Below are 23,068 nucleotides of genomic sequence, written 5' to 3'. Positions count from 1 at the left end.
CTTCTCTCCATGATTCTTACCGGTGCATGCGCACGGCGTCGGTGTCAACTTATCGCCGCAGTCGATTGTGCAGAGAAAGTGCCTAGTATTGTTGCTCGGCCGCGTGGGAGACCACCCCGTCATTTGCCCGAGAAGCGCGCGGAGTGCGCGCCGAGCACCGAGGTCTTCGAAAAGGCGTGAGCTTAGAAAACGTCGCATATGGGGGTGGCCAGGCTGTCAATTCAACTTGAGCCACAAACGATCTGGCACGCGAGCGAGCGGCTCTGTGCTCTTCGGTTTGACCTGCCCACGCACGTGGCAGCGCGTTTTCGCAACCACTGTGAACGTCCAGAGGTGCATGATTCGATTACCTGACAAAAGGCGACCTGTCAACTGATGCGGAAGGTGACAGTGTACCGGAAGACGTCGCCATCGAGATGCCATCGTTGCTAGGCCACGCGAGATGTGTGTGCTTTCGGACGTGTTTGATGCCCGAAGTATTAGGTGCAGTGTGGCTTCACGCATATAGCCTCCTCTATTCTCCGCAGGATTCGTAGACCTGGAGGGGGGGGGCTATTCTGTGAGAGGCCAGGTTAAACGTAACGGGATGTTTTTAAACATGGCTGGCTATATCCACCATCACAGTCGAGCAAATGACATATTTCGAGGAGCTGGCCAAGACACAACAAAGAGCCGGGCGTTAAGCCATTGCTCCTGTGCAGCGTAAATAGCTTTAAAAATCGTGTATTTTAATTCGTTCCTCGTTTCGTGATAACCGAAATAATTGTGAATTCGAATCACACCGGTAATGGCAGGTACAACGCGAGCAAAAAGCAGTCAACTTCAGCGTTGGAACGCGTTCCTGTTGAACTCCCCACTTTCCTGCGCTGCCAGTGTTGAGCAGATAACCATATGCAGAAACTAGTCTGCAGTACCCTGTTCATTAGACTTTAGAAAACATTATCTTCGTGGTTACCTTTGGTGACCTGCGAAATTAACGAATTCCTTATGTTTCATTCCCACAGAAATATCTGTAGACATTCTTCCAAATTGGATTGATTTGAATTGAATGTGCCAAACAACGGTTTGATTATCAGGCACGCCAGATATTTATTTATTTATTCACTTCACGTACCCTCAAGCGCCAAGGCATTACAGAGGGGAGTGGGGTACATGTGTAAAACAGTATTGATTGCAACAAATTTATACAATATATGGGAGGTTTGCTGTGGACGTAATCACTAAATAATCAAACAACAAGAATAATATGAAATTCAAATTATATACATCTAGCGACACCTGAACTTGACAAAAGGAAAATACGGTGCAACAGCGCATGTGGTCACGTGGTCTTAGTTGAAAAAAAAGCAAAGGTTTGGCGGAGAAGTGCACTGACTTCGATGGATACGACATCATCAGGAAGGCGGTTGCAGTCGTTCGTTGTATGTGGAATAAATGAATATAAAAACCTGCCTGCGTGAAGAAAAGTGGCTCTTGCTTTATGACGGTGATCAACTCGACATGACAGATAAGTAGGTGCTAGAATGAGCTCCCTGCTCAGAATAAGAAGATGAAATACTATATGAAAAAGGCATAAGCGAAAAGTCTTCCTGCGCAGTGATAAAGATGGTAGACGCAAGTTGCTCTTTATAAAAGTTATGCTAGGAGTACGATTGAGTGAATAAAACGAGCAGAATTGTTCTGAACAATATTCAGAGGATTAACCACAGTGGCATTGTAAGGGTCCCAAATTGCAGCAGCGTATTCCTACTTAGATCGAACTAGTGTTTTATACAAAGGAAGTTTCAGGGATGAAGGGGATTTGCTAAAGTTTCGCCACGATTAGCCTAACATACGATTGGCCTTATTGATTGTGGAGTCAATGTGACATTTCCAAGATGAGTCATGTGATATAGTTACACATAAATAACGGTAGGATGAAACATGTTTACGCTAGACGGGGTTAAGCATGTATGTCGTGTCTAGTAACAGCAATCAGCTTGCATTTCTTGGTGGTTAGCTCCATGAGTTAGTTTACACCAAGTGGCGATGCTATTTAGATCAGTCTGTCGAATTTCCTGGTCTTTATCATCACGAATCACACGATACAGTGCACAGTAATCGGCGCGTTGGTGAAAGGAAGATGACACACAGTCGGGCAAAACTGAAGATCTTCTTCGGTCTTTTAAATAAAATACAAACGAAAGTCTTGTTCGAGTGCACAGAGCTGGACGTGGGCTTGAAGTGACCTTTGAAGATGTACGGCAAGCACAAAAATGAGAATTATTCTGGGTCTGCCACACGTTTGTAGTGACACGTGTACTTGTTTGTCTTTATCGGGCGACACGTTTCACCGCCTAACAAATGTTATCGCACAGCGCGGGACGCGCCTGCATGTATCGGAAGTTTCTGGAATGTTATCTATGGTTCCATCTGCTGTCTGTGACCGAACCTTGTGTAATCTGATTGCATGCGTGCGCGACGCGAATAATGTAGAACTTTGTGGAAGGCACGCGGGGCCCAGCGATTACTCTGGAATATTCGACGACTGATGTATAAAAGGCGACGCGCTTGACCTGCTGATCAGATTTTTCGACGATCGCCCAGTGTGTTCGCCGCTGTCGCCATTCTTTGAGTGTAGCCTGTTTTTGAGGGCACAAGTTCGCCCCATAAAACGCTAGTTTCGTCTTTCCCATTCTGGCTACTTTTGTCGCCGTCACTACCACGTGACAGTAGCATTAGGCGAGGGCGTATCACCGAGCATGAAAATCCACAAGGTGATTATCTGATTAGGCGTTTAAAGGCGCCAAGGCAGAATGGAATCTAAGCTTTTATTGCGTTACTGCTTATACTGACACTAGAGACGCATTCACTCCGCCGCCACTACCTTCATGCTGTGACGGTATGGATGCACACCCGCAGTGCTTGGAGGGTTAAACTGTGTCGGAAGACGTTACATGCATTTGGCTGCAAAAGGGATGAAGCCTTTGAACCCACCATCACGCTCGAGCCATTCAGTTGGCTCTGCCAAGTCCCGGGAAGCATTCTGGTTTCAGCTGATAGCATAACCATCGTTAATGAAATGAATTTTAAAATAAAAATTGGCTTCCGCTGCTGGCATAACCACGATCTGATTATGAGGCCTCCCGTAATGGGAAACTCCATGCTATTTTAACCACCTGGGATTCATTAGCGTTGTATCGCAATGTACGATACCGGGGAGTTACGACATTTCGCCTCCATCGAAATGCGGCTGCCGCGGCTGGGCTTTGATCCCGCGACCTCGGGCTCAGCAGCGCCACTCCGAAGCCACTAAGCAAGCACGGCGAGTGACGAGCGTTGTGCGCACACAGATTAACGCTCCTGCTGAGGAGCTGTGCCCATACCACAGCGTGGTGCAGTCTGAGCGGAGTGGACAGTAATCGTTAAGCTAAATCTGTCTAGTCCTTTCTTTTGGCGCTGATAAACGCCAACGATTTTTAAAGCGAAGGCTTCGTTGTGAACCCTACTTTTGTGACCGTGGCTGCTGTAGATGCTGCTAGGAGCTGCTCCTACCTTGCCTATGGCTATCTTGATGATGGAAAGTTTTTCTTGCCAAGCCTTCCGCAAAGTTCACGCGCGACTGTTATCCGTGCTCTTTCCCGTCTCTGTAAAGTTTCCTTCCATAATTGCGAGAGGCTAGTCCGGCGCTGCAATCGTTCTGCCACCATGGGAATGATAGGAAGTACATAGATTTGTCTGATCGTCGTTTTTGTGGATTCAGGCGTTCTTGTAGCTTTGTTTATTGCGCTTTATGTGTCTTCATTGTCGTAAACTTTAGAGTAATCTATACTTTTCGAAGTGCAGGAAGACGCTGCGAACACGCACAATCACTTCTAATTGCAACGGTTCGGCTTTTTGAGGTGGCCATATCGAAACGCGTCAAGCGTCTGAAGGCACTGGCATGGCCGCGATAAATTTATATGGCCGTCTTATGTCGCTTGTCAATAAATGCGTCCGTGGCGTAAGGGTCTCAATATCTAGCTTCTGTGCTAGAAGAGGTCTTGTGTTCAAATACTGCCCTCGAACACCTTTAGTGATGTTTGCTTAATTCTTTCTTACGCCGTATTCTGCTGAAAATGACGAGCTTAGAAAGTCACAAGGCCGTTTCAAACCAGAAAGAGAAAGTTTAACCAAATCCGTGTAATTCCCACAATTCCCATGCTGGCTGAGCCGCCGCTAATAAAGCGCCAGAGTTCTCTCTAGTACTTATTATATGAAACTCTACGACACTCCGTTCTCTACCCGCGACTTCGCTGCGCATGAGCATGCGTCCTTTCCTTCGGCACCCTTGTATGTGAGGCCCACCACCAACCGCCCTCAACTGCCGACTACCGCCAACCTCGAACCCCAGCGAAATATCCGAAGTGTTTGCTTTATTGCGAAAAAAAATTCCCATTTTTCACTTGAAGACGAACAGACAACTGCGCGGCTGTTATGCGGGTGCTGTACCACTACTCCCCAACCGCATTTTATTGCCTGCTGACCGATTTCTAATTGGATTACACTCTCAGAGCACTATTTACCCTCTGACTTGAAAGGCACAGCGAGAGCGGGCAAAATTCTATTTTCTCCCAAGAAATTGCCATAGCTAGACCTTCAAGACCAATCCTCTTACCTGCAACGCACAGCGATAGCATGGAACTCTCTACCATCTCTCGAGAAATTGCTCTGCACCAGTGCTTGCGTATTTTCAGTAGGCACCATGGGTCTTCAGAAACGAAAATACTCGAATTATGACCATGCGTGGTGCTGGCACCGAAACGCTACGAGAAAATTATGGCCTCAAGTTTACAGGTCTCTGCGATCTTCTATAGATCGCTGCGCATCGTCACACATGCACGCTAGCAGTGCTACCCCTCTCTTTTCCTCTGTCTCTTCCCCTGTTTAACGCCTTCTCGTAGGAGAGGGCAGCAAACCGGACGTGTTTAACCTACCTTGCCATACCCTTCCTTCCATATATATATTTCTCGCTCTTTTACGTGGTTCATGGTCACACAGTAACGCGCGTCACATTTTCTTACACGAATCTTCATTAGAGCAATTTATTTAACTTGGCGATGCAGACGTTTAAGTCACTCTGTGCATGCCCGTCTTGCAAAAAAAGAAAAAGAAGAAATATTCACGCTGGGAATCGGTTTAAACGAAGACTTCATTGATGTTTTCATTGGGGTCTCAGTGGTGCTAGCCCCTGTAACCCGGCTTCGATCTTGGTAAAAACAGTCACGTGGATGCATTTATGCACGATAAAGGGCAATACTATTGTGTACGTACGATATATTGACGTAGCAGTACCATAGTGTCGCAGGCAAGGGATCCTATCGGAGCTCGTCCGCAGTCGTATGCTTACGTGTCCAATGTATCCCTGGTAGACTCCAAGCAACAACAGTCAGCAGCTGTTTACTTTGCGAATACTTTAATAGCGGCAAACACACGGAACTAACCACGGAAAAAAAATAAGAACACAAAACAGAATCCTGGGCATGGCGTTCTTGTTTCACTTGACTATTATCGTGCTGTATAGAATAAGAAGCTGTAGAGCGTACACATATGTTAAATAAGGCGCATGCCCGTAAAAAAAAAACACATATGAAGGGATGGACGTAGATGCTTTATAACAGCCAACTAATTACTCATAGAGAAGTTTGAAGAGGAGGCCTTGGGGATTAGTAATAGGAGAATGTAGAATATTGAACAGAAATAAAAATGAAGATTCCGCTTAAAAGTGAGGATAGACGATTAAAGTACCACCCTCGCATTTACTGAAGGCAAAGCAATTTCAGGCTGAACATTAAATAAAGTGAGAAATAAGGACATCGCCTCGCAGTGAAACAACAAAAAAAAATAAAAGAAAGACCTTAGAAAGTTTAGCGAGATGGCGTAATTACCGGATTTACAAGCGAAAGAAGACAGACTAAAATGTTGAAAGACAAGAAATAGTTGTGATATAAATATATATGCATAAGGCATGGCTCGCAGAAAGGAGTAGCGAAAAGATAGCAAATGAATGCCACCGCAATTGTTGTACAGAAGGACATTTCGCAAATATGTCAGAAGAAGGAAAAGCATGTTGCACTCTCTGCTTACACTTGTACCAAAAATATCAGTAATGAAAGACTCTGCTTCCCAAAAGAAGCCACTAAAGTACCCTGCACTATCTTAAGCTGCACGACAAGCTACCGGCTGTAGTAACAAAAAAAAAAAGAGAGAGAGAAACGTTAAATCAACGGAAATGACTGGTTCGCATCGTAATGCAACCGGAGTCTGGGGAGTATTTCACTGGAGCTGTGAGAAGATCATTTATTGCTGGACGGTTACGAGGCGGGCACAGGGTTCGAGTAGAAGACATCGGCCGGAGCGCTGGGAGCAGTGCCGGGCTCGTTGGTGGAGACACTGGCACGGAAGCCTCCGGCGTCGGCGACGTAGTCCACGCGGCGGGACACGCCGAACGCGTCCGTGTAGCCGTACGATCCCGTGCGCGAGTTCGTCTCGTCGCTGGTCTCCTCGTGGTAGTGGTGCGAGCCCTCCACGGGGTTCACCGCATCGTAGCCGAAGTGGTACGGCTGCGGAGGCTGCGTGTCGAGGGCGTCGAGAACAGAACGGTGTACGGTGAGCCATGGAACATTCGAAATCTGATCTACCAAGCGTACATGAATTATCTTGCAGGAAGAGAACTACTGCGCACTGGCCAACGTTTATACGCATGCGTATCTTTGTTTGCTCATTTACTCGTGCCAGTTCTGTTTAATTTATTTGACGGCAGAATGTGGAAAACCAGGTGGCAGATGTTGCCAGCATTTCAAATGTACACGTGAATGAATAAATAAATAAAGACTCCTTTCCCGGATGCCCCTACTGGTGGAGCTTGAAGCGGAGACTATACGATGGCGGGGCATTAGCGGTCGTTTTCGTTGTTCACGCCATTAAAATCATGATAATCAGCAACTGTCATCATCGGCTGCCATGTAACTCTCCCCCGAAAAGCACTTATAATTACTCAATTGGCACTTTTAGTGGCCCCTTCAAGTGAGCACTTGAATATTTCATTTGAAAAATGAAATACTTTTATAGCCGCTTTGAAACCTCACTGATGTCATTGCAGTAAGCGAAGTGCGCAAAACCGTAAGCGATAAAAACGAAAAGCAATATTATTTCAAATCAGTACACTATTTACAATAAACAACAGCTGTTTGACAATCGTTAGGCTTTAGTACAATGTAACAGCAGCGATCTATGAAAATTTTACTTCATTTATATCTAGAAACTGTAATATTGCGCACTTACGTAGATTGGCTCCGGGTAAATAACCTGCGACATGGCGCAGGCCACAATGCCGAGGAAGATGATCTGAAAGGAAGAAAAGAGGAAAGAGGCTGGCTATAAAAAACAGCACACACACCATTTGTTTAGGGGAAATCGTATTTTTATCAGGGACTGATAACTGTGCTATACTGTACTCGTTATTGCGGATTCAACAATCGCCTTAGCTATGAACCATATAGATTGTTCACCTTCGTTCGGAAGTTTGTTTTATAACGAGCGTTTGCAGCGTTTCCTCAGAAAACGACGCCGTAGCCCTGTCAATTACATTCGGTGTTGTTTTTTTCTTCTCCCTTCTTTACCCTTCTCGCGTATACTCAAGGAAACTCTGCAAGGTTATTGATCCAAGAGCCCCTGCCAAGCATTTGGAGAGCACCGTTTTTATGAGAGTTGCTTGATTTATGTATCTTTGTGTGCTTCTAAGAAACAATGAATTATGAGATAAACACTGAATTATGAGATAGTATACGCAAGCATAACGTGAAGTGGACCCCGCTTTGACCTGGCATCGTACTGACCTGGCCTTCCCGGAATCTACGATTGGCCTGTTTCAACGTCCAACTTACAAACATTTAGAAAAGTTGCAATCCGTAGCAAAATGTTCATGGCCACATGTGCGACTTCAGGAAAATATTTAAAATTGTCAAATCGACTAATTTGGCAAGATGTTTACATGGCTAACTACTTATTTGGCATATTTTTTGGGAGGATGTCAATTAACTTTGCTTTGTAAACATTGACAACTTGCAAGATCGCTGACAGCTGTCATTGTGGTTTAAAATTGCTTTGTGTCTTTCTTAGGAAACCAGAACGCTTGCAAGGAAAGACGGTCTTATTTAATAGATACTGTTGCAAGTTATGGCACGAGTTCGTTATAATGATATTAAGGTGGTAATAGCAATAGGGCAAAGGAAGTGTCGGGGTTTGAACGATCTGCTCAGTACTTTTGCCAAACTAGGCTCTTATATTTAGGAGTGAGCGCTGGACAAAAAATAGAATAATCTGGTCGCAAACTGTGCGTGACTGCAAGCATTGCAAACGCAATATTTCGGCTATCACAGCATACTGAAAATGCTACTTTCTCTGCTACAAAATTTTCATGCTTTTTCAACAGATGTATAATAATCTACACAAGCAAATTATTATATTGCCCTTGGCAATAAAACAAGACACCAGAATGTAAACGCGTCCCTTGGCCTTATTTCACGTTGTCAATATGACGTGCTCAATGCGGAAACATTTTGAAGGAAACGCATAGTCCCACTAATTCATAGTCTCTGTCATGCTATATATACAGCATCAGTCAACTTGCTCGTGTTGTGTACAACATTATGTCCCTTGGCACATTTCCGGCTACAGGATGCTATAGCATTACAGGCGTTGTCAAATACCAACACAATCAAGCTTTGTGAAAGCATAACTGGTAGCTTTATGTGCGGCGTAATTTAGAAAGGAACCCCCCCCAAAAAAAAGGGGGGGGGAGACTCAAGTGACATTAAGGCAACGCCTAGCTTATAAACTCTGGAATTATGCCATATATGAAAACTGTGTTTAAACTGATAACAACAATTCAAAATGTTATACTAAAATCGGAATACCCAAGAAAGTATACTAGGAGACAGTGCGACGTTTCTAACTTCAATTATTGGCAGGGTTGCGCTTTATTTAAGGAGATAGAGTGCTTAGTTCGAAGCACAAACGAATGTTCGTGAGTACTCAAGCAAAACGGAAGAAAACATGGTTTTAAAGATGGTGTGCATCGGGCCGCCATATGACGTGCATTTTGTATGCATTTGACTTGACTGATGTACATTTCATCGGTGTGGTTTAACTCGACACGCAGGTGCTTTGACGGACAACATAGTAGAGGTCTGCGGATTAAATTTGACCACCAGTGTTTCGTTAAAATGCATCAAAAGCTTGTTACACGATCGTTTCAGTTTCATGCACTCATGGATATGCAGTCACCGCGGCAAGAAGTCTAAGCCATGACCTTACTGTAATCAACAGAATGACACAACTACTCATACAGCTTGGCGGATAATATGTATTTGTCCATTCGGACAACTCGTACGAAAATGACTGCTCGCCCTTCTCTGACCCTGTTTCTTGACTGCGCTAATCGAAGCAACTTAACTAACAAAAAAAAAACAATAATACACTAAACTCTAAACGAATCCCGTTTTTTCAGTGTCAACAGAGTTCATTTGTAGTTACCACTATAGGAAGGTTTTCATACGTGGTGCAGTGATGCGGAATTATCAACAAAAGTCTATGTCAGCTGTATAAAAATCAACACGACACCTACATAAACATGCGTAAAGTGTAGGATTCAGGCGGGAACATTTTAGTGGGTGCACCTACATCCCAATCTTTATTTAGTATGCAGAAGGCGCCGACTGATGTTAGTCGGGATTGCTGCCTGTTGTAGAGGCACTTGACATAGCCACTCGTAAGAGGTTCTAACGCGATTAAATAATTAAAACAGAACATTGTCGTAATGTGCAATCAACAGCTCGTGTTGGGACACTCGATACGTTTTAAGCACGCCACCTTTCTTTTCAGCATTTCTCGGAGTAGAGAGTCTCCACGAACAATTGATAATTGAAATAATCTATGAATATTTTTGTTCCATCCCGTACGTACTGCTGAAATATATAGTATGCAAGAAATACTAGAAGTTCGTGAACCTAGATTGTGGTTGGCTACGTGATAGGTACTTTAAATTTTTTCATTGGACAATATAGTAGTGGAGTCAAAACGAACAAGATCAGCTAGAAAATTATTGATGTTCATGAAGCTTAATTTTTGCAGCTTTCAGTATTGAAATTTGGACCATTTGTAAAATTTTGCGAAAGCCTGACGACTTAGGAGAATTTTCGTAGGAGCATGAAAAATGAAACTCGATTTTAAGGAGTCAAGTGCACGCAGGAACCGCAGCCGACGCTGGCGTGATGAACAAGTAAGCGCTTGCGCGTGAAGAAATCTTTTCTGTGTGCAATCCTTTCACTAACTGCCTCCTCTCCCAAACGTATCCATTATGGCGAAATGTGTACTACGGGCCACCGATTCGTGTCCCTGACCACCGTTGTAACCTGAGGCAAAGCCAAGAACCGATGACAGCGGCGCACTCGGGCAAACGAAACCTTCGCAGTCACACAACCGGAGAACCAATTGGGCGTCCCGGGCTGGTATACATGGAGAAGGGAGCACTGATCATGGTCGATCGTCTTGCGCGCGTGGCGATGGAAGAGCCGTCACATGTAGGCACTCACCTTTGCGAGCATTGTGTCGTACGAGCTGGCTTAGCCGTTCACTGCACCAGATAATTCTGTCGCGGGTTGTCTCTCCGAACTGACTCTTTTATACCCTCGTAATGGTTCCCAATGCCGTCGAGTGGCGCGTTACCGTGAATACGCCATCAATATTCCGCGCATCCGGTGCCTCACGTCCCCTTGACTTAATTTGTTCCGCGGGAGGAGCACCTGCTTTGAGGATTACCGACAGCCTTGCCCGGGGGATGCAAGAGGCCGGGGGGGGGGGGGGGGGTGAGATTCAGAGACTGCATTAATGGGACCCTGCGATTCTTGAAGCGACTCTTTGTCTTGCTCCCCCATTCTCTCTCTCTTTCTCTCTATCTCTCTCTGTAGCACCCTGTTTATCCGCGAAACAAGGGGGCGGGGGAGACTCTGGCGGCATCCTGCGCAGCTCTCGCGCAGGTCAATTGTTATGTGCCCGTTGTCACGACCGCGATCTTGCGCAACCACGTGAACCCCTCCCCACCGCCACCACCGCCACAAGCACAGCCGTTCCTTCCAGAGAGCGCGTCCTTTTTATCTTCGACCTGTGAGACGTCGTTCCGCAACTTTTCCGCACGACGAGTGCTGAGACGCTACGTATATCGGGAGAGACACCCTTCGGCTCGTCGTATAGTAGTCTCGGCGTTTCTTTTTTTTTTTTTCTTTCTTCAGCTTACAGCTTTCACCCCGCAGTGCGAGTGCTACGGTGGTACGTGCCTGACGACCGATAACCGAGAGACCCGTGCGAGCGTATAGGGGCGCTACTGCTGCTTGTACGAAAATACGACTCGCCTCTTCCCTCCGGAGGAAACGCCCGAAGCGTAGCCCAGATGTGTGCAGTGCTGTTTGTTACCTTCTAGGGGGCCGCCACCGCGATCTTGATGACCTGACAAGGAGCGCAACGGAACAAGGGGATTTGCGAACGTTTGCCGTTGCAGGCGGGGGTGTGTTGCAAATAAAGAAGCCGCATATTTTTCAACTTCTGCTTTACCGTTCGTTCGGGATAGCATCTATTCGTATCTTTGTACGAGCTTCACCTGCCACCGTAACTCACCGAAATATGCGCGATGTCTCGCCGCTAAACCGATCTAAGTTGTAACGAAACAAAAGAAAAGACGGTGCCAAGCACTTAGTGCATAATAGATAGTGCTCGTTTCCGGAGGGAAACAAACGTATAAGGAGACACGAGTAGAGGGCTGCTCATGTTGCAACGATTCATCGATCCATAGTCGGTGAATCGCTATAGCAAGGCAGCTATGTACAGTTTCGCTGGAAATTACAAATGAAGTAGTGTGTGCGCATGAAATCGGGACTCGTTGAAAAATTATCTTGTTTTCTCGGACAGAGAGAAACGTTGGCTTCTACTTATTAAGGTATTGTACATTACGGTCTCGGTTCTTTTTTAGTCGTAATTATGGGGGTGACGACATGTATAAGGCAAGAAACAATAAGTTCTACTCGGCAGTTTACTGATTACCCACCAAGGTTTGTGCGCAGCGCACATAACCATCTGGTGTTCCAAAAGGACAGCTACTTGAATGCTGGGTGCCGCTGTTCTATACTTGAATGTCATTACCATCATAAAGTGAATGCTGCAGCCTGTTGCTCAGCCCTTTTTTCTTCGTGCGCAAAATAATTAGGCAAGCGCACTTGGCATTTGTGCTTCATAGTTACATGAAATTATGTCATCGATTGTGGATGTGAAACGATCAAACTGCGATCGCTGCATTACACATATAACAAGATCACTAAGTAAACTTTATATTTCTTGTTGGAATATTACGAGTACCTGCACGTTTAGCTGGCACAAGGCCGCCAGTACTTATCACTAGACTAAGTTGGTTTTACGCAATGTAGATTCATGTAATTCCACTACTTTTCAGTACTAAATGTAGTAAAATCGTCATGCTAGCAGTAACTGATAAATCAAAATTGCACGTATGCATTGCATACAGTCACATCTTCATGTGCAGCATACGATAACATGCAGATACACTATATAACCGAACCATCAGCATATCTGATTGTACATCAAGGAAGCCAATATTTTTCATGTATCTAAGAAGCTGGCACTGGCTCTGCACATTCGAACCATTTCACCAGCTTCCTGTTAGCTTCCTAGTGCTTATTGCCAAAGAAATAATTATGGACACGTGGCGGGGGAGGGGGAGGGGTGAGCCGGAGTAGTAATTTTGCATTGGTATGACCCTAATGATTTATGTCAGCTTTTCTGAGAAGCCTCACAAAGGAATTAGTCACACAAATGGACATGTGGAAAGCGATAAACGTCTAGCGCAATCGACGTGCTAATGTAACTGATAAATCATTTTTTAATAGCTGCATGTAACGTTTCCACAAACGGATGTAACAACCCGGATAATAGCAAGCTTTCAAATACGAAGCTATTATACGTAGATGATTAATGTGATGCTGAATTATGGTTCGCAGCATGTCTCGAGAAAATGTTACTATGCCATGTTGGATACGCTGAGTTTATTGTGATAACCGAAGTTGAACGCTACGGCCGTGCAAAATCTGAAAATTTGACATAAGAAATTGAGTATTGCACTGTTTGACACGGTTTGCGTGTTGAATGTTCGGCACACACACACGTACACACACACGTGCGCACACACACGCGCACACACACACACACACACACACACACACACACACACACACACACACACACACACACACACACACACACACACACACACACACACACACACACACACACACACACACACACGCACACGCACACGCACACACGCAGGCACGCACGCACGCACACACACGCACACACACGCACACACACACGCGCGCACGCACACGCGCGCACGCACACACGCGCACACACACACACACACACACACGCACACACACACGCACTCACGCACACACACACGCACGCACGCCGACATCTATGCAATCCAGCACTTCACTATCCTAAAGCACACACACGCACAAGCACGCGCACACGCACACAGCGAACAAATTATTTCTTACTGCTTCGCTCAGCATTATTCTTTCTCAAGCTCTCAGCAACAACGCGATCCTTGTGAGCTCCTTGTGTCCTCGCGTGAATAATACGCGCGAAGATACGATGTATTAATTCTTGACGCCTACGGATGACAGTGTCCTAGGGGTGCGCTCGCGCGTTGACGTCTTGTCGCAAACATCTCGTCGCTCGCACATGGTGTTCACCAAGGGGCGCCCCGCGGCTCAGGTACAAGGAAGCATGAAAGCTCCGGGTGAGTTTGAACGCCACTTGCGATATGCAGGTCGCACGCAAGCTACTGATACGTGACGAATCCAGTGCACGCAGCACACGGCTATGTCAGCAGGGGGTCTGTCTTACAGACGGGCCTTGCTGATTGTGGACCGAGAACGTAACGACAGGCAACCGCAGATTCTGATGGCGGGATTATTTGCCTCAGCGGGCGGCACGAGCGAGTTGTGGCGATCCAGACACGGAACGCACAGCGACTGCGCACACGCTGCTAGTTGGCGCACAAATTATGCCGTCGTGAAAACGAAAACGATCATACCCGTAGTATACAACGGCTTTGGCGCGCACCTGGTGTCATCAGGATGTAGGGTCGAGCAAGCGCTGAAAAATCGCGCATTAGCATCGCTATGCCGCGTGAAACAGTGCCTGGAATACGGAGCAGTGCAGAACTGACAAACGAGGGCCCCGCGGTGATCTGGAAAGCGACTGGAAGGCCGTTAGTAAGGAATAGTTAATCGGTGTTTTTTTTTTTTTTTGTTCGCAGACGCAGGTCTTTCATTTCGGAACAAGACGGAATATGAAGATAAGAGCTCGGCAAAAATACGTGTTTACGATGGATCACCGCAGACAGAATGCAAATTCTGATGCAAAAAAGAAAATAAACGCATGGCGGACAACGCTCGGCTCTCGTGGCTTACGAGTTTAAGCAACAGAAAATTGCAGGAAAAAGATAACCTTCTTGGTAGCGCGCGCACCTGCAAGCTGCCTTGAGGCCGAAATTAATTCAGCAATCGCTTGTAAAACTAGAGCAAAGTAGACTGAACAATGAAGATGCGCCACATCAGGTGGCAAGAAGCTCGAACGTGAAAATACGAAGCACAATGCATGATTGCATTTTCAGGAACAAGGACAGTGTCATGCTGAATAGGGCGGTTGAACATTACACTGGCCGTAGTCCTGAAAATGCAAATTTGTATTGTGTGGTAAGTGAAGCTATAGCAGCACTGAACTTGGTTGCGAGCGATGTGATTCGTGAACACCGATAGCTGATATGTTTTCGCCGATTACAGAATTCACGTATCTGTCCTTTGCGAAACAGCTATAGGCTTCCACTGCAGATACCCCTTCCCCTTCTCTTCGCAACCAGTACGCTGCCCACCACCGTGCACTATCCTGCCCGAACTTTATCAAGTATTTATTCCAAGACGTTGAGTGTTGGCCAACGATATCTTTAAAGTCCAGGAATACAGCTATGTATCGCACAGCACTTTCAAGTAACAGATAAATGTTTTTATTAGTGCTTGAAGGAGAAGAAGGGGAACCGAGAGGTCCGGTTTCCGTAAGCTATAAGCACATAAAGCCTGCAAACAATGACGATAAGGAAAGCATAGGATGCTTTAATTGTTTTGTGACGGAGAAGAACCATCGGCCAGTCAGGCGCATGGCCAGGGTTTGCCTATGGAGCCGGTTCTTGCTGCTCACAGGGTAAAACCTAAACACCAAGAGTTTGACCTCTCCCTTCTTGCGTATCTTGGGAATTAACGCATTGACAGTTTATTAAATTGAAATGTAGGAATTATACACAAATTAAAATGAAAGTGGACGAAAAGAATTCACCGACAATTACGACAGTCGCTGATGCGAAATTTGATCGCAACTGTATACCTGTTTTCATTTCGCGATATATTGGCTGGCGTGGACAATCTGTAGGTGGGATAGGAACCCCCGTCTTCGCATTACTCATGCGATGCTCCTACCGATCCAACTACCCGGGCGCCGTCCTCCCACCCACTTTCTTGGGTATTTATGTATGCAAACTAGAGTTAACCGTCGGAGTGCTAGCCAGTGCCACCACTGACGGCATTTGTGGCGCATGTAGAACATATTTCCTGCCGCAAGGCGTCACGTGGGACCCAAAATTGGCAGAGGGCAAGTGACCACTAAAACCTTATATTCTTCATTAAGGCATTATTGCGTGGTAGTGAGCGCGGCATTGCTACACCGAAGCAAAAACTTTTCCTTTAACACGGTACACAGCGTTTGCGCCTTGCTAAAGCGCTAGTTCGTCGGCGTGCACCTTAAGCGGAGATTACCGAGTAAAAGCTCCTATATCAGTGGCATCGTGTAACACATACGCGAACTTATACTACAAGCCTTCTTAGTTGTCATTTGCGAAGAGCTTCTACTTTTCCGACTAATATTATTGCCATAACAATCATACTGACGCTAGAGGCACGTTCGTGTCGTTGTCGTTGGCGCTGCTGTCCTCGTGTTGTCGTTGCATCGACGCGCATGCGCTGCCCTCACGTGGAGGTTTAGATCTCGAGAGACGCGCAGTGAGTTTCGCTGCAAAATATACGAAGGCAAGCGAATGCACCGTCACGCTTCGCTCAATCGGCTCTGCCGGAGCCATGAAAGCATTAGGATCAACAGTTTTGCGAGTCAATACGGTATAATAATTTTGTTGCTGCACGAAATGACGCAGACGAAATACAGATCGAGCTCGTCCTTTGTGCCTCGTCTACGTCTTGGTCCTTTCGCACTGCAACAAAATTATGTTGCCATGAAAGCATTCTGTTTTCCGCGTTTGCCAAGCTTGTTTAGCGCGCACACATTAGCCTTCTGGCGGAGCAGCTGTGTACATAAGTGTGATGCATACTCTGGTATGAGTGGAACAGATCGTTAGTGTACAACAAAATCTGTATCTGTTTTCCTTCGGTCTCGTCGCCTGCGCCGCCAATGTTCGACGCCTGCAATGCCGATGACGGTGGCTCTCGTCACCTGAGCGTCCTGAGGAGCCTTCAGCATGGCGATGAACATTGCTATCTTTTCCATGCCGTCCCCTATGGTGACACTGCCAATTCTTGATGCTTTGTATTTTGTGCGTGAAAGCGAATGGGGGCATTTAGGTGCACCTCTCTCTCTTCTTTTTTTTTTGCAGATTTGGCATGTAAGTGTATTGAAAAGTGATGCTTAGAAGGCTGTTGATAGGCAAGACTAAGGCAGCAGGCTCATTCCATAAAGTAGCTCTTCAGTTGGCATGGCAGGTGGAATTTAGCCATACACGTTGTAATGATGTCCCCTTAAAAATAGATAAACACTACATACACTGTAAAGTATTTGTCTGGTATAGCTTCATTGTGTTTGTAGGGAAAAAGTATATTTAGGGCACCAAAATGAAGTAGCAGTGCTACATCCATTATTCCTTCAGTTGGTAGTTTTGGACGGACTATCGATGTTTAATTTTATACCATAAATGCGCTAAGTGGCCTAATTTTATTATGCCACTAACGTGCACTACCTCTAAAAAGAAAGCGAGTCGTGTGCACCGCACAGTACGAAGGTATTGCTGCTCACAGCTGCTCTCATGCACTTGTGTTCATCTGCTTAATGGTCAAAGTTCATTAGTTTTGCACAGAGGAAACAGATCCACACTCTATCCGGATTATATTCTTGCACATACAAAATTTGTATATGCACACATGCTGCAGCCTTTAGTTGAACATGCCTCTGCCTCTTACGGCGAAATAGTTGAGTGTGACTAGAAGCGGTGAAGAATGTCCGGTGTAAAATCTCTGCTCTAAACGTTCGCCCAACGTGTCCGAACCGTTGAAACTAGCGCTAATAAATCTTTAGACATTGCTTGACATGTCAAGGGGTGATGTGCGGGTAAAGAAAGAAACGCATGAGAAATTCGACGCGTTGTGCGAAACAGCAAAATTTTGTTATCTGCTCTTTTTGCTGTGTGGGGTATTAAAAAGCACATTTATTCGTAACTGTAACTTGAATGTTTGATGTTTAATGGCGCAAGGACCAGGTATGGCCAAAGAGCGCCATGCTAGTGCTAACGTAACTAAAACTTATAGTGCGTAAACCTCGTGTCAAGCATCATGTGTGGCCGCAGAACAGTATGTGGCAGTGCAAGGGTCGAGTTTTCGCCCTGACACTGGACGGAAAAGAAATACGAAAGCGTCGTCCGCAAATGGCGGCTGTTGCCGAGTGCGAATGCCTTTGGTTCGCTAAACGGTCTCCAGCTCTCAATCGACGTCGCAGGGTCAAGTTGTACAGCTCGGGCGATCCGCTTATGTATTTGCCACGTACATCTGTGTTTCGCGTATGTGCTTGCTCAAGCGCAGTCGCGCTGACGTCCATAGCTGTTCACACGAGGGCAGAACGGCGAGCGAATCGGGTGTGCCAATGGGGTGTACCTTAACGAGCAAACTATATAACTCACAGTCCCCACGTGCCGTAAAACTGGGAAGGCCATTTGGTTTTCTGGTGTAAAAGGGGGAAGTAAAGCCTCCCAAGAAGTGGAAAATTTGTTCACTCAATCTAAATAACTAATAAGTATTTAAAACATCATTACTTTAACATTTGTTCAACAAAAGAAGGGGGGGGGATATTTCTTGCTCTGCAGCATTAGGTGGACATTGCATTGACAAGGAAGTATTCTCCAGGCTTTCGTATGCGAACTAAGCTGTGATAGGTTTTGGCAATCTAATGTGATAGTAAATTATTTTTGCGGGTTTATGGCGTATTATATAGCACATTGCTCCAAGACTATAACTAGCGTCATGCTTTAAATTTGCAGCAGCAAAGCGCATTCAGCGACAAACCGCATTGCAGTGTAAACTGTTTTAGAAATTTATAAGTTGTTGGAGGTCTGAGAGAGCTGTACATAATATCCGAGTCATAATAAAAGTTATCGATGCTTGATGAATAAACAAAGCGTTCGCAATTTGCAAACGCTGTAGAACTATGGGAAAAAGCGGGAGGAAATTTCCTTTATGAAATTTTAACTTTGAGGCACAGTGGGGTTGCGTATAAAATGTTCGAACAGCCGTGGGAACGTTAAATGCTTCTCAAAGCAGTCAATTAATAGATACTGTTGCAACCAAACAGATATAGATATTTGCTTGAAACTCTCCAATCTCTCCACAATGACAGTGGAGAGATTGATATTCTGATCTGATAGTAAGGCTGAGAAAGCAAAGAAAGAGTGCACATTTTTGCCTGCATTACTTTGATGGTAAACTATATTCTCTAATATTAATTATTCGTGCAATATTACTGCGATGGAAGTGAATGAATGTGAATTTTAGAGTACGTGCTCTTTGAAAGCTACGATGACGAAGGCTTAGACAATACAAGGCCGTACTTTGTAACAATGGTCTTCGTTTTCAATCCTTCCTCCCCTACATCACTGGTTCGCACCATGCGGCGTCCCCGCCATGACCAGGATTGGCTATTTGAGGGGATGCATGACGAGAAATACGGCGAATTGGAGTGGAAAGAATTCGAGGGCCATAAAGCAGTAGCGCTTTTATATATTTGGCGGGCCACGCGCTGCAAGGTTAGTAGCGGCAATCGTAACGACATATATTGCCAATAAACCTCATATCTTTGGGTTGCAGGTTATACAGTCTATACCATTGGCAAGGAGACAACACCGAAATAGAGCTAGAACACCGTTTCAGCAGAAGATCACATGGGGCGTGATACTGAAGGCCGGACGTCCTCGTTTTCTTTGAAAACATATCGGTCTCCCCCGTCCTATAGTTAAATGTCAGGGAAGATAGATCCTAGTCAATTGGCTGGCCGACCATACGATGTCGTATGCTTACAAGCTGTTTCGAGGCCGATTTCTGTGGTGCTGTCAAAGAGAGTATACCTTTGCGCCACTCGAAAAAGGAATGTCAAACTGGAATTCCAAAGATAAAGCAACTGAGGGTGATTCAGATCAGGTTGCCAATGGCTGTTCTCTTTGGCGTCCTTCCTCTCAGGGAGTGGAACGGCCAAATATTTGATACATGGGAATTGCCCCGTCTTGTAAGCCTCGTCTTTACGGACATGACAAATGTGTGGACGAATGCCGGAGCCATCTTCGATCATCTCAATTACGGACCTTGATCCACACGGTGAAACCACAGCAGGAAGCTAGTGTGGCTCATGGCGAGAATTGCGAAAAAACAAACAAACATGGTGCTTTACGTGCCGAAACCACGATCTGATTATGAGACACGCCGTAGTGGGGGGGGGGGGGGGCTCCGAAAATTTGGACCGCCTTGGGTTCTTTAAGGTGCACCTTAATCGAAGTACAGGGGTGTTTTCGCATTTGCTCCATTGTAATGCGGCCGCCGGGGCCGGGATTCAATCTCGCGACCTCATGCTTAGTAGCCCAACACCATAGCCACTAAGCAACCATGGCGGAAAAATTGCGAACGTAAAGAGCTTGTGCAATCTGAAACAAGCGATTACTCCCTTTATTTCTTTGAGAATGGTACTTGGAATACTTGGTCTCCTGCGATCAAGGGGTATCGTGAAGTATCTTCCGCTTCATGCCGCTCTGGTGTTAGCCACTGGGCAGAAGTGATGCGGTATTGCTGGCAAGTCGTGCAGGCTGCGACAGTTGCTTCGATGTCTGCGTCGAGCTTCGACCTCCAGAAGCGAGTTATTGCAGCCTTTTTCAAAGTGACAGTACCCTGGCGCTTCGCGTGAAGGCAATCAAAAACTTTCCTTTGGAGCGCTTGCAGGAACATCCCTCTTGTTCCCAAGGGCCCATATCCATTTTGAGTCGATAAGACCTGAATTGGCTAAACAGGTAAGCCATATCTGTCACACTGGAGGCTCTTGTTCCGAATGAGATTACAGATATGAGAATCAACACCCGTAAGAACATTCTTGCGGTTGATGTCAGGGACAGAGCAGCGCTGGATGTCTTGAGAACAGTCAAAGTGCTGGAAAAGATTAATGTTCGCACCATAATACCACAGGACAGGGACACTTCATCAAGTAGGATTTATGATATCGCTGAGTCAATCAACGACAACGATCTGCCTATATTGGTTAAGCCTGCCAACGCAGATGATGCCACTATTATTGAAATCCGTCGCCTAGGATAATCACATTGTGTAAAGATAACCTTCAAGGGAGGAAACTTGCCGTCACACGTGAAAGTTGGATTTTTTCGTCATCAAGCGCGACCGTTCGTTCCACAACCACTTTAGTGCCGTAATTGTTTGTAGATAGGGCATGTTGGCGGCATATGCAAAAAAATCGACCGTGTGCCCAAAATGCTCTGAGCAGCACAGCGCTGATGCTGGCCGTGCGACTGATTTCATGTGTGCGAATTGCTCTGGTCTTCATGAAGCATCGTCGAAAGACTGCCCGAGACACAAGACAGAGCTTAAAGTCCTAAAACAAATGGTGAGAGACGACTGAACGCACAGAGAAGCCGTCGCCAAAGTGCGACGGCATCGTTCCCGCTGCAGACTAATAATAATTAATAATAATATTTGGGGTTTTACGTGCCAAAACCACTTTCTGATTATGAGGCACGCCGTAGTGGAGGACTCCGGAAATTTTGACCACCTGGGGTTCTTTAACGTGCACCTAAATCTAAGCACACGGGTGTTTTCGCATTTCGCCCCCATCGAAATGCGGCCGCCGTGGCCGGGATTCGATCCCGCGACCTCGTGCTCAGCAGCCCAACACCATAGCCACTGAGCAACCACGGCGGGTCCGCTGCAGACGGTCTTCGTCTACTAGAAATACTGAGACTGTCGTAAGGAAGACGCTACTTCCAACAGCTGGTGCACCTAAGATGCTCACCCACACTAGCAGCACGACGTCTGGTGACGTATTGAATACGTCTTCTGCAAACGCCTGGCCTGCACTTCCGATATTACATCTTTTTCTCTCTCTTGAGTTGATAATTCTGTGTGCGCCTTTTCTGGTTCTAAGAACACATGTTGCCAGTACGCGAAATTGTTATGCAAAATACAGAAATGGGTACTCTCGTGTCAGTCTTTAGATGTTGCCTGCTATAATCGAATGTTGTGCAACAGCTAGAATCATGATAATGTAACCAAGCGTAGCATAAGCAACTATCATATATGACATTATCCGGTGAAGCTGCTTTGTATTGAGTGCAAGGCAGCGGTAATCGACTAGCTGAGCGCATCTGCGTTGGTGTTATCATTGCCTTCTCTTTATCTCACGTCATAATGATAGCTCCGTTCATTAGGCGCTCTCTTGTCATACGTGGTGACAACATGAGCTGGAATTCTGCGTTCAGGCCTAAAATGCCCGTGAGAGATTCGGGATGATCACGTTCCAACAGGCTACGTACTGGTTAATGTGCCTCGTCGAAAATACGATCGAGACCTTCCTGATACCACTGTGCATAGTTTCATTTACTCTTTATTTATAGTGTTCAAAAAGCGTAAGGGACGGGAGCTTTTCAGCCTTGTCGCAGAGCTAAGGTGTTGCACTGCGCCCACAATATAAAGTTATGCGTCGTATGAGAGGATAAGTGGCGTATTTCGGCATAGTTTGCTATCACAGAAACTGTACTCAGTAGGTATTGAACTTTCTTGAACGATGTCCAAATCATCCCCCTCCCCCCCCGTCTCCTTTACAATGCCGATGCCTCACTACAAGCTCCAGACAATCGTGACGTGGTCTGACAAGAATCAGCTGTTGATACTAGGCATGACAATGAATCTTTGTAACTCTTTAATTTGTAAGTTTGGCACTTCTTCCATTGCCCACGGCTTCTCTGTGGTAGCCATTGCAGGGATTCCATCGACATGATCACTAAGAAATTCGATTTCGGTGGCTTCAAGCTTACACCTAGCCCAGCCTTACTCAGCCGCTGTAGCACATAAACCAGCTTGTTGTGGTGCTCTACTTATGAAGCTTCAAACATTATTAGGCCATCCAGGTAAACTGCTGTGCCTTCGACTTGACTTAGTATGGTATATGCATGAATGGATGAAATAACAGAGGGGCTACCGATATATTGAACAAAGTTCTCTTGACGCAATACATTCAAGCCTTTCTGAGGCACCATATTCCTGCTAACCTTTATTCCTTAGATAGTGTCGCGCACGGTAAGACAAAGACGCATGACAACGGTAAGCAACTGTGATGAGGCGTCATTCACCTACAGTTACTGACACGTTTGTTGGAGATCGCTGTGGAAGACCTTGTCTCTTTTCACAACCGCAAGCAGCTCAGAAGATGTCGACGATGTGTATTCACGTTTCCACCACGGGATCCATAGCCTACATCTGCAGTCTCTACATAAATTAAAAGGTTAATTTGTCTTACGTACAGTGATTACATGTTGTATAATTTACTGCGCTTGTAGTTGGGGTATGTCTTTTATTAAGAACATCTTGTAATGCTAAGGAAC

General features: G+C 45.8%; 1 protein-coding gene across 1 annotated transcript in view; it reads right to left on the bottom strand.

The window, feature by feature from the left end:
- Positions 1 to 6,312: 6,312 nt before the first annotated feature.
- The window catches only part of LOC142570422 (uncharacterized), a 121,284-nt gene continuing 104,528 nt past the window's right edge, over positions 6,313 to 23,068 (bottom strand). The window contains exons 7-9 of the mRNA XM_075678806.1: positions 10,614 to 10,638; positions 7,303 to 7,365; positions 6,313 to 6,590 (exon numbers count right to left, since the gene is read on the bottom strand). Of these exons, the coding sequence (XP_075534921.1) occupies positions 6,333 to 6,590; positions 7,303 to 7,365; positions 10,614 to 10,638 (346 nt within the window). The 3' untranslated portion in view covers positions 6,313 to 6,332. The remainder of the gene's footprint in view (positions 6,591 to 7,302; positions 7,366 to 10,613; positions 10,639 to 23,068) is intronic.

The sequence above is a fragment of the Dermacentor variabilis genome, chromosome 2 (genome assembly GCF_050947875.1).
Source record: "Dermacentor variabilis isolate Ectoservices chromosome 2, ASM5094787v1, whole genome shotgun sequence".
Taxonomy (NCBI): domain Eukaryota; kingdom Metazoa; phylum Arthropoda; class Arachnida; order Ixodida; family Ixodidae; genus Dermacentor; species Dermacentor variabilis.
This window is presented reverse-complemented; position numbering and strand designations above follow the sequence as displayed.